Here is a 12,931-nt window from a genome sequence, read left to right on the forward strand (position 1 = left end):
TGTAGAGGTGGTTTGTGGGAGGCAAATTCCCTCAACTTTTGCTTGTCTGGGAATTGTTTAATCCCTCCTTCATATTTAAATGATATTCGTGCTGGATACAGTAGTCTTGGTTCGAGGCCCTTCTGTTTCATTGCATTAAGTATATCATGCCATTCTCTTCTGGCCTGTAGGGTTTCTGTTGAGAAGTCTGATGATAGCCTGATGGGTTTTCCTTTGTAGGTAACCTTTTTTTTCTCTCTGGCTGCTTGTAATACTTTGTCCTTGTCTTTGATCTTTGCCATTTTAATTATTATGTGTCTTGGTGTTGCCCTCCTTGGATCCCTTGTCATGGGAGTTCTGTGTACCTCTGTGGTCTGAGAGGCCATTTCTTCCCCTAGTTTGGGGAAATTTTCAGCAATTATTTCTTCAAAGACATTTTCTATCCCCTTTTCTCTCTCTACTTCTTCTGGAATGCCTATGATTCTTATATTATTTCTTTTATATTGATCACTCAGCTCTCTTAAAATTCTTTCATTCCTGGAGATCCTTTTATCTCTCTCTGCATCAGCTTCTCTGCGTTCCTGTTCTCTGTTTTCTAGTCCATTAATGGTCTCTTGCATCTCGTCCATTCTGTTTTGAAGTCCTTCCAGAGCTTGTTTTATTTCTGAATTCTCCTTCCTTAGTTCTTGCATATTTCTCTGCAAGTCCATCAGCATGGTTATGACTTTTGTTTTGAATTCTTTTTCAGGTAGACTGGCTAAATCTATCTCCCCAGATTCCTTCTCAGGGGAAGATGTAGCAGATGCCGAAGCTGTCTGGGTTAGTCTTGTCTGAATCATATTTTTTTGCCTTTTCATGTTGACAGGTGCTATTGACTGTCAGCTGGGAGGGCCAAAATTTTCACTTACTACTGGCCTTTCTTTACTGGGGCAACTGCGACCCCTAGTGGCTTGTGTTGGGTAATTGCGTGTAGAGTGGGTCTTTGTGTCTTGCCTGGCCGGGAGGGAGAAATTTCCCTTTCTGTGGGCGGAATTTGTCTCAGGCTGCTTCTCTGCTTTCGCAGCGCCCGGTGGGGTGATGGATGGGGGGGCTGCTTGACTGTTTGCCTCCGTGAGGGGTCTCAGAGCTGTTGCCCAGGGGGTTAGTGCACCCGGTTTTCCCTGTAATTTCCAGCTGCTGTACTGTGACCTGGGTTGTTTCCGTCAAGCTGTTAAGTCCCTGTCCCTTTAAGACTTTCAAAAAGCCCCCGCTTTTCTTTGTCACAGGGGCATCAGCTTCAGCACCCGCTCTGAGGTCTTACCCCCTGTTCTCCCAGTATCCAGGGCCCCCTGGGCATGTACTGTGTCTGCGCTCTGGCCCGGATGGCTGGGGCTGGGTGTTCAGCAGTCCTGGGCTCCGTCTCCCTCCCGCTCTGCCTATTGTTCTCCCGCCGGGAGCTGGGGGGAGGGGCGCTCGGGTCCCGCCGGGCCGGGGCTTGTATCTTACCCCTTTCACCAGTCGCTGGGTTCTCGCTGGTGTAGCTGCAGTCTGGCCACTGTCCTGCGTCTTCTGGTCTCTCTTTTAGGGCTAGTTGTGTTTGTTGTATTTTCAAAAGTATATATGTTTTTGGGAGGAGATTCCCACTGTCCTACTCACGCCGCCATGTTGGCTCCGCCTCCCTGGGCTTATCTATTTAATTTTCTTGAAGAACAAGATCCTGCTTTCATTGATTCTATTGTTTTATTTTTCTCAACTTTATTTATTATATGCTCTAAACGTCATTATGTCCGTCCTTCTACTGACTTTGGGACTCATTTGTTCTTCTTTTTCTAGTTTCATTAATTGTGAGTTTAGACTGCTCATACAGGACTGTTCTTTCCTGAGGTAGGCCTGTGTTGCAATATACTTCTCTCTTAGCCCGACCTTCACTGTGTTCCACGGATTTGCAGTGTTGAATTACTGTTGTCATTTGTCTATATACTGCTTGATCTGTTTTTATTTGGTCATCGATCCACTGATTATTTAGGAGCATGCTGTTAAGCCTCCATGTGTTTGTGAGCGTTTTTTGTTTTCTTTGCATAATTTATTTCTAGTTTCATAACTTTGTGGTCTGAAAAGCTGGTCGGTACAATTTCAATCTTTTTTAATTTACTGAGGCTCTTTTTGTGGCCTACTATATGATCTATTCTTGAAAATGTTCTATGTGCACTTGAGAAGAATATGTATCCTGCTGCTTTTGGGTGGAGTGTTCTGTCGATGTCTGTTAGGTCCATCTGTTCTAATATGTTGTTCAGTGTCTCTGTCTCTTTACTTATCTTCTGTCTGGTTGATCTGTCCTTTGGAGTGAGTGGTGTGTTGAAGTCTCCTAAAATGAATGCATTGCATTCTATTTCCCCCTTTAATTCTCTTAGCATTTGTTTCACATACATAGGTGCTCCTGTGTTGGGTGCATAGACGGTTATATCCTCTTGTTGGACTGACCCCTTTATCAATATGTAATGTATTTCTTCATCTCTTGTTACTTTCTTTGTCTTGAAGTCTATTTTGTCTGATACAAGCACTGCAACTTCTGCTTTTTTCTCCCTATTAGTTGCATGAAATACTTTTTCCATCCCTTCACTTTTAGTCTGTGTATGTCTTTGGGTTTGAAGTGAGTCTCTTGTAGGCAGCATATAGATGGGTCTTGTTTTTTTATTTGTACCCCTATGTTAATCAATGCACTGTTTGCAACAGCCAAGATATGGAAGCATCCTAAGTGTCCATCAGTAGAGGAATGGATAAAGAAGATGTGGTACATATATACAATGGAATATTATTCAGCCATAAAAAGAAAAGAAATCCTGCCATTTGCAACAACATGGGTGGATCTAGAGGTATTATGCTCAATTATATAAGCTGTGTAATGATTTGATACACATATATATTGCAAAAATGTTTACCACAATAAGGTTAGTTAACACATCTTTCACCTCACATAATTACCATTTGTTCTGTTGTTATGGTGAGAACTTTAAAGCTCTACTCTCATAGCAACTTTCAGTATCGTTAACTATAGCCACCATGCTATATTTTAGATGCTCAGACTTATTTATCTTATAACTCAAAGTTTGTATGCTTTAAACAACACCTCTGTCTCCCCAACCTCTCACCCTTCACAATCAGCTTTCTACTCTGTTTCTTAGATTCTACATATAAGTGAGATCATACAGTATTTGGCATTCTCTGTTTTACTTAATTCACTTAGCATAATGCCCTTAGGGTCTATTCATGTCACAAATGGAAGTTCTCCTTTTTTATGGATGAATAATATTCCTCATCTCTCTACCTATCACATTTTCTTTCTCCATTTACCCAGTGATGGACATTTAGGTTGTTTTCATGTCTTGGCTATGGTGAATAATGCTGCATGATTACTGTAGCTCCATGTAAGTCTTGAAGTCAGGTTGTGTCAGTCCTCTATCACTTTGTTCTTCTACTTTGATACCGTGTTGGCTCTTCTGGGTCTTCTCTCCATATAAATTTTAGAATCAGTTTGCCAATATCCACAAAGTAACTGGCTGGACTTTTGACTTTTTTGTGTTCAATCCATATATTGACTTAGGAAGAGCTCACATCTTGATAATATTGTCTTCCTATCTATTAATGTAGGATATCTCTTCATTTACTTAGATCTTTTTCATCAGAATTTTGTATTTTTTTTAATAGATGTTGTGTGACATATGTTGTAGTTATACCTAAATATTTCTCTTTTTTTTGGTCTTACTGTACATAGTATTATTTTTTTTAAACTTCAAATTCCAATTGTTCATTGCTGGTATATAAAGAAAGCAATTAACTTCTGTATGTTAACTTCATATCCTGCAACTTTGCTATAATCACTTGTAAATTCCAGGAGATTTTTTGTTGAGTCTTTGGGATTTTCTACATTGACAATCATGTCATCTGAGAACAAAGACATTCAACTACTTTGACCTATAAGAACAGTACTTGCAATAGCTCAATCTTGAAGTAAACTAAGTCCTCTTCTCTCAACCAGTTTCTAGAACACCAACAGTCAAGATTATATTTTCCAAACAAGAGACTGGAAAATCCTTTTCTAGAGAATATGAAGAACCCCAGAAGAAAAAGAACTACAGCTACAGACATTTGGAGAAATCAAATAAATAGCAGCCTTGCCGCTTGATCAGCCCTGCTTACCTGCACAGGCATACTCAGTAATATTGCAGGTTTGGTTCTAGCCCATCACAATAAATGGAATATCACAATAAAGCAAGTCAAATGAATTTTTTTGGTTTCCCAGTGCATATAAAAGTTACGTTTATACTCTAGTGTAGTCTACTACATGTGCAATAGCCCTGTCTAAAGAAACAATATAAATACCTTAATTAAAAAACACTTCAAAACATAATATTCGTCATGTAAGTGTAGATTAGTGATACCAAAAAAAAAAAGGCAGTTCCTGTGTGGTAACCTCCAATGAGTTCTACACAAGGGTATAAAGGGCATATAAAAGTGTAGGCAAAGGGTCTGTTTGCGTTTATACAGAAGATCAAAGCCTAATTGGGCTACCCCAAAAATGAACTAAGATATGATATGAAACAGAACTTCCAACATCAGCACTCTCTGGAAGACTCATGCCAGAAGACTATCATCAAAAAACCCCAACAAAGATCCACGCACTGCTACAGCTGTAGATGCACTCATCCCACCAGTTCCTGGACTTGCCATGGGAATGAAGGAGATATCTAAGCTGGCCTGTGCATACAGTAAAACAACAAATTTGACTGGATCTATACTGTTGGAACTCAACCAAGAATTAGGAGAAGTGCAAATTGTAGCGCTCCAAAATCTTACAACTACAGACTATTTACTGTTAAAAGAACATATGGGATGTGAACAGTCCCCAGGAATGGGTTGTTTTAATTTGTCTGATTTCTCTCAGACTGTTCAAGTTCAGTTGGACAATATCCACCATATCATAGATAAGTTTTCACAAATGCCTAAGGTGCCTAACTGGTTTTCTTGGTTTCACTGGAGATGGCTGGTAATTACAGGTATGCTTTGGTTATGTAACTATACTCCTATTATGTTAATGTGTGTGTGCAATTTAAGTAGTCGTTTAAAACCTATACATGCTGAAGTTACTCTACAAGAAGATATGTCAAAGAAATAATCAATCTTCCCATGTTTTCTTCCACCTGCTACTTCTATAGCTTTTCTTCTTCCTTCCTAATTACAACCCTTAAATAGAGTTCATGCCTCATATCAAATTTACCGAGTATCATAATTCTTCCAAGTGGTAAAGACACCTCAAGACAAATGCTGGGCATAGAAGCTACAGGGCATAAATATGCAAAGAAATAAAAAGCTAACCATTTCAAACAATAAGGCTTCTCTCTCACTTACCAACTTTACATTTCCCTCTATGGCCCCGGAAGATGACTGGTTAGCCAGAGACGGGTAAGATTCCTCAAGGGAGGAACAACCTAAGACAGGCATGGTTGCAGGGGGGTCATCAGGTGAGAAATTGGGGATCAACAGAGGTGAGGCTTAGAACCTCACCACCCCTGTTCTGAGAGAAATCTTCTGCATATGTGGATGTTTTATTGCCCTTGTCTAGCTTGGATTAACACATAGTCTACGGGCACACACCTGATCATCTACATTTGCTCTCTTACAACACTAAACTATGTTTTCTACCTTTATCTTGTATCTACCTACCACTTCAGCATTTATTAAAAATAATAATAATAAAGAGAGAAATGTGGTATCCACATATAAATCAAGTATAAAAATCAAATGTGTATTCATATTTGAACTGACTGTTTATAGTTCATAATGCATGAGCAAAACCAAAAGTTTCTGTGATGACTGCCCTTGTACTGTTCACCATGTAACTTATTCACTATGTAAGAATTTGTTCTCCATGTAAGAACTTGTTTGTTATGCTTCAGAAGATTGGAGACTGACGAAAATTAGGCTTGTGGTGGATTAATGATTGTGCATTGAGCATTGACTCCCCTATACAGAATTTTATTGTTGTTAACAACCATTTGATCAATAAATATGAGAGATGCCCTCACAAAAAACAAAAAACAAAAGTACACACTTCCAATTGTAAAATAAATAAGTAACCGGGATGTAATGTATAGCATAAGGAATATAGTCAAAATATTGTAACAACTTGGTATGGTGATAGCTGGTACCTAGAATTATCATGTATATAAATGTTGAATCACTGTGTTGTACACCTGAAACTAATGTAATGTAATACTGTGTGTCAACTACCCTTCAATAAAAAATAATTATCTACAAAAAAACAAAAAAAAAAACACCTCACTGTTACAAAATGGTAACCATCATCTGAACTTTCAGCAAGTCATAATCACTAGTCACAAAACAGCAGAATATAACAAAAATGAAAAAGTATGAAATATTTCAAGAATTTCCAAAATGTGACACTGAAGCACGAAGTGAGTGAATGCTGTTGGAAAAACGGAGCTTATAGAATGTAGCGAGTTGCTAATCAACATTTTTATGGTTTCTCTCTAGAATAAATGGAAAACCAGATAACCAGATATTTGAGTGAAGCTTCCAACATGAAACAGTTCAAAAGAAAAAAGGAAAAAACAGAGAATGCAGTATATAAAATGAAACTTCAGAAAAACTATAATTAATATTCTTATATACAGGAAGATAATGCATCTATGAAAAGAATAGGAAACTATATAAAAGGGCTAACCAGAGGACAACAAAGAATACTTAGAAGCTAAGACACAGTATATCAAATTTCAGGGAAATAGTTGGAAAATAAGTATGATAAAATTTCCCAGCAAGTACTACAAAGGACAAAGAAATAAAGACTAAAGAGGAAAGATGAAAAAAATCTCAGAAGATCAATTTAGTAGGTTTCAGAACCATCTTGAAAGTTTTAGAAAGATGGAACAAAAATGCAAAGAAATCTAGAAACTTTTTCAGAATTAAAGGATGAGTATCTACACAGATGTCCACTGAGAAAAAAAGAAGAAAATAAAATGAATGAAGCAAACTGTGAAATATCAGAATAGCAGGTGTAAAGAGCAGATCCCAAAAGCTTTGAGAAATAAAAATAACAAGTCCAGTGTTGTTCTGATTACTGATTCTTTGTACCTTCTAAGAAGCAATAATGGACAATGCCTTTCAAATGCTAAGGGGAAAATACTTTCCAACCTAAATCTTGACATGTAAATTAGCAACAAGCAAAACAGCAGAAAAAACTTATTTTCAGATTTGTGAAATCTCAAAAACTGTCTCACATCGTCCTTTCTTAGGAACTTGATGGAGGATGTATGCAATCAAAATGAGAAAATAACTATGAAAGTAGAAAATATGGAATCCAAAAAACCCCAAGAGATCCAATATAGCAGAAAGACAAAGTACAATTTCATGATGGTGAAGAGAGGTTATATAACAGCTTTGAAACAGGCATAGAGGGCAATAGTCTGAATGGAACAGGAGGTGGCTCTAGAAAAAAAGAGTTCCAAGAAAAAACAAAAATCAAGAAACTGAGCTTAACAGATTTCCAAATTAGCATGGCCATATGGAAAACAGATTGATAGGGTGTAGGAAGAATTATCAGTTGGTAGGTAAAAACTAACCAAATGAAAAACACAATTATTTACTCTAGGGGAGAAAACAGCTATACAAGGAAAAAACAAAACCATAGTACTCTACTCTGCTTGCTGGTGAATAACACTTACAAGCACAGAATACTGACTTACCGTACAGTGGTGCAATAACTATACTGGGAGGACAGGGGTAGGGAAGTGTGGCATAAAAGAGCTAAGGACTCATCAAGTTAATACCCTAACTTTAGCTAGATTCTATATTTAGCTGATTCTAAAGAATCAGCTTTATAAGATTACTAGTTAAAAATAAAGAGCTAAAAATAAAAAAAATAAAGAGTTAAGTTCTGAAATGTATTTAAAAGGCACATATTCAAACTGGTATATCAAAGACAACATCATATTTAGAAATTCATGGAAATTTTAGTGGTAGGTAGAGAAGAGCCTTTTTAAATTGAAGTAAAGTCACATTGTTCTACAAAGCTGTAAGAAAATGGTTATTAAGTAGCAAGAGAACAGAATAAACACAAGAGCTCAAGATAATGCTGACAGATGACATGCATATGGAAGAGGTCTATGAAATACAGAAGAACATACATTGTCCTTGTAAACTTTTTGAGAAGAAACTTAGATCACTGTGATGTATTTTGAAACTGAGTGTTGTTTTTGAAAGTGGGAACTTTTATATTCTTCTGTATAGTTTGAATATTTTCAAAGATTAACATTTGTAATTAAAAAATTATTTTTAATATTAAAATATAATTAAGAATAGTCCTATTTGATGGCAGGGAGATGGATGGACAAGAGTTATATCCTTCCTAGGTCTATGATTTCATGAATGAGTAAGGATTAAAACATTTGTTTTGAGTACCTCTGAGGACAAATTATCTCAAGAATTTATCTTTAATATTAATCACCTCCTTAAAACCAATTGTAGTATTAAGTGATTAGCAATGATTCTGTATTTCTACAAAGAAATAAAAAATTCTAGTATACTGAAGAATGAGTAAGTTCATCACAATGCTTGTCATACCCAATTTTCCAATCTAGTCTAATAATGTCCCCATTGTGGTCCATGCAAACTTCCCATTGTAGAGAATTAAAAATAAAGCTAATTTTTGCACAATGGAGGTGCTTGATGGGATAAATTAGACCCATTTCACAGGCCTACCATGATCCATTTTATAGATCTACTGTGAAAAGATGAGATAAGAAAATCATATTCCCTTTCTTGGGAATCTGAACTGCAAGGAAAAAAAAATGTTTCAATTGGCAGGTATGGAGGTTCAGAGATAAATGGTCCAAACCCTGAGGTCTGGCTCTACCTCAGATCCTGCTCTTCCTCAGACCTCATCTACTGAGGTTTCTGCCTTTCCTGAGGTTATTTAAGTTTATTTGAAATAACTTTCAACTAACATTTCCACATTATTCCAGCTTAAGTGCACATTATATCACTACTATGGAAATATGCCTAAAATGCAAATTCACCTGCTGTTTGACCTCACTTTCCACTTTAGCTGTGTTCTCTAAAGGTACAGGTAAAGAGGAAGCTGAATAACTTTGAGTATAGTCCAACTATTTCCTTAGTACTTAACTTTACACTTTTAGATATATTTTTGTACACTAAAAAGCATGGCACTTAATAAATACTAAAACCCACACTTAAGAATTAGGGGCATCTACAGCACTGAGGAGGAAGCAGTCCTAAACTTAATCTAGGTATTTTATTTTTATTTCATTTCCTAGGTCTACCACTTAACTATAATCTTGAGCAAGTAATTTAGGTTTTAGGATTAGTTTATCACAAAAGGATTAGATGTTCAGTAAGATTCTGTTCAGGTCTACAATAATAGGAATCCTTTCAACTAGCATTTTTGTCATAACTTATTCGGCTACATTTACTACTCTTCTATAACTCCAGCAAAAAGTCAGTTCAGTATATATACTACAGTATGTTTCCCCAAAGCATGGCCTGAAGTGGTACAGGAGATAGATTTGGTTCATATAAGGACAAATGCTTTCTATTTGAATATTCTCTAAGTTTTTTTGTGTACTAACAAAATTTCAATTAGTGTATCAAAGCAGTGATTCATGTACTTAGAATGAGTAAGAAGTAAAATAAGGAAAGCAGAATTGAAAAGTATTCAGTAAGTTCCAGTATAATTGGCACTCGTGAATTACATACAGCATGAAGGTAGTATGAGAATGACTGAGACTACAGGGAACAGCCATACAACATTTACATATTCATTTAAAAGCACATTCATTACAATGTACCATACAATCTATTTTCATTTTCACTAATGCTGTAAATGAGTCTGTAAGACTTGAATGTTCAAGAAGAAGAAAAATAACTGAGCCAGAAGTGGACCCTCAGATTTATTTTTTGCCATATTATCAGAACACCACCAAATATGCAGTCTGTGAATTGTGAAAAATCCAAAATGGTGCTAATTCTGGAAAATCAAATATTTATCATCAATTTCACAATTACCCAATTTCCTTACCAAACCTAAAATTATGGGATGGAAAGTTAAGTCCTCACCCATCATTCACTGGCTCCCTACTTACTTTGATGACTTAATACCTTGAAAATAATTCTTTTAAAAACTGTTCTTCAAACTTAGACTTAAAGAATAATTTGATCTTAATTTCCCTTTCTCTAGCATGATTTCTATTGCTTAATTTTAAGTCCCTCATACCTTGATATAAAAATTATTTCCTGTTACCTATTTCTCCTATAAACAATAAAATGGATTGGGAATTAGGAACCCTTACTGTCATCCTCCGCTCCTTTAATAACATTTAACATTAACTGTTACTGATTTTTCTTTTCAAAAACATTAATTTTAGTGTTAAATGAATTATTAATCATTCTAGCATAGCTTAAACATTTCTTTACTGCTACTACATATTCAACAACGGATGATATTATAGGAAAATGAAAATACAAAGTCCTTACCTCAGGCCTCAGGGAAGGAAGAATAACAATTTCTTGCAATGCTTGCTTTGCTAACTCTTGACCAGCTATGTCATCAAATTTAACAGCTGTCCCACTAAGAAACATAGTTTCAGTTAGTTCCACACCAGAAATAGGGTTTAGTTACTACACTATGAAGTCTAAGCTCTACAAAATGCAGTAATTCTTATGCTAATAGTGAAACTACAGTTAAGTCAGGAAAGCAAAGGTTTTTTTTCTACATTTACAGTAACTGAAAACTGTCATAAAACTTAAGTATGTAAATTAGACAAAGTATTATCTACTGCACACATGATATATTTTTGAGAAATTTAAAATTAAAATGTAAAATAAAATACTTCATATGGCAAAACTTACTTGTCCACAATTTCATTCATTATAAGGTTGGCAAGGTTGCTGTCCACATTTCTGAAATTCTTCAAGTCTTTTTTTTTACGAGCAGCAGTTGTAGGGGTAGAAGGTTTGTTTGTTCTATTTGGTTTTGGTGTACTCTTCAATGACATGAAATTTTAAAGTGAAAACACAATGTAATATTTATACTTTTCACAAGTGAATTAACCTTAAAGATCACAGAATTAAAGGTGGAAAAGGGGAAAAAAGGACACAAAAACCCCAAAATTGTATATTTACTCCAAGGTAAAATGGTGTTCACTATAGAACTACATTTGACATAAAGTGAATTTATAGAGGATTTTATTCAGAGAGATTTATGTACTATTAAATTAAAAGGCCCCATGACAATGCAGTCATATAATTTTGATTATTGCTAGAACTGTAACAAAATTCTGGGTATATTTAACAGTATAAAACATTTATGAGATTTAAATAAGTAAAAGAATAACAACATTAAAATGAACTGTATAGCATTATATAAATCAGATTGGATAAACAAACTTACTATTAAAAGCCTGATTAGGCTCAAAAAGAATGAAAACACAATTTTCTTTTCAATAACAAGTTGACCTTGTAGATTTTAAGAAAGAAAAATTACATTCAAATTTGTGGAAACTCAGAAGTTCTGTAAGGCATTATAAAGTACTTGTAATAAACTTAAGCAAGCATATTATGTTCAAAATTTTCTGTTTGCAAAAGCATATCAATAAAAGTACTGTTTCCAAATACCTTATGAATGGCAGTTGAAGGACTAGGTCCCTGTCTCATTCCAGAAACCATGGATAAACCACTGCAACTAGGTGCCCTGTGATGGCCTGAAAGACTTGTGGATCCAGTTTTCATAACTGTTTTTGAACGAGGCAGTGAATTACTAGTGTGTGTTAAGGGATCTTTTTTTTTTGGAACAGCTCCACTTTCTATTAAGAAAAAAGTAAAATCATCATGGTTAGAAAACTGTGGCTAAACTTAAAAGTAATAAAGACCAGTGCAAATTTGCAAAACTAAGCTACTGCTATTTTTTTAACGTTAGCAATATTTCAAAATGAGATTTCAATTAGAATACACACAAGGATGTTCACAGAGGTTGCCACTGGATGGACAAGACTACTATTTATATTTTTTTTCTTTTTCTGACATGTATTCTCATTTTCTTATAAGAATATGTATTTTTAATAAGAAGAAACAGTTTTATTTGTGGGTACAGGGGAAGGCTATGAAAAGGTTATAAAACAAATAATTTGCCAGATATTTAAGAACCAAAATTCAGTAAAGGTATTGGGGATAGGTTCTACAGAGGGGAAAAAAAATAGCCCTGAACTACTTTGGTTTCAAACTTTTTAAGACTATAAAATAGTATAAAACAGTCTGTCAGTGTTTATAATAGTGTAGTAAGTGAGTTAAAGTTTGACGGTTAGATAGTAAAGAAGCTACCATTGAACCTTTGGTAACCACGAATCTAAAGCCTGCAATGGCAATAAGTACATATCTATCAATAATCACCCCAAAGGTAAATGGACTGAATGCAACAATTAAAAGACACAGAGTAATAGAATGGATAAAAAAGCAAGACCCATCTGTATGCTGCTTACAGGAGACTCACCGCAAACCGAAAAGACATACACAGACTAAAAGTCAAGAGATGGAAAAAGATACTTCATGCAAACAACAGGGGGTAAAAAAGCAGGTGTGGCAGTACTTGTATCAGACAAAACAGACTTCAAAACAAAGAAAGTAACAAGAGATAAAGAAGGACATTACATAATAATAAAGGGGTCATTCCAACAAGAGGATATAACCATCTATGCACACAACACAGGAGCACCGACATATGTGAAACAAATACTAACAGAATTAAATGAGGAAATAGAATGCAACGCATTTGCATTCATTTTAGGAGACTGCAACAAACCACTCACTCCAAAGAACAGTTCAACCACAGAGAAAATAAGTAAGGACACAGATGCACTGAACAACACACTAGAACAGATGGATCTAA

At 35.5% G+C, this 12,931-nt stretch overlaps 1 protein-coding gene across 4 annotated transcripts in view; it reads right to left on the bottom strand.

Moving 5' to 3' along the window:
• The window catches only part of SPAST (spastin), a 91,655-nt gene that overhangs the window by 26,131 nt on the left and 52,593 nt on the right, over positions 1–12,931 (bottom strand). For all 4 annotated transcript variants that reach the window (XM_036931572.2, XM_036931570.2, XM_036931571.2 and 1 more), the window contains 3 exons: positions 11,665–11,852; positions 10,900–11,033; positions 10,525–10,618 (listed from right to left, as the gene is read on the bottom strand). In XM_036931572.2, the coding sequence (XP_036787467.2) occupies positions 10,525–10,618; positions 10,900–11,033; positions 11,665–11,852 (416 nt within the window). The remainder of the gene's footprint in view (positions 1–10,524; positions 10,619–10,899; positions 11,034–11,664; positions 11,853–12,931) is intronic.

Source organism: Manis pentadactyla, chromosome 2, assembly GCF_030020395.1.
Source record: "Manis pentadactyla isolate mManPen7 chromosome 2, mManPen7.hap1, whole genome shotgun sequence".
NCBI lineage: Eukaryota > Metazoa > Chordata > Mammalia > Pholidota > Manidae > Manis > Manis pentadactyla.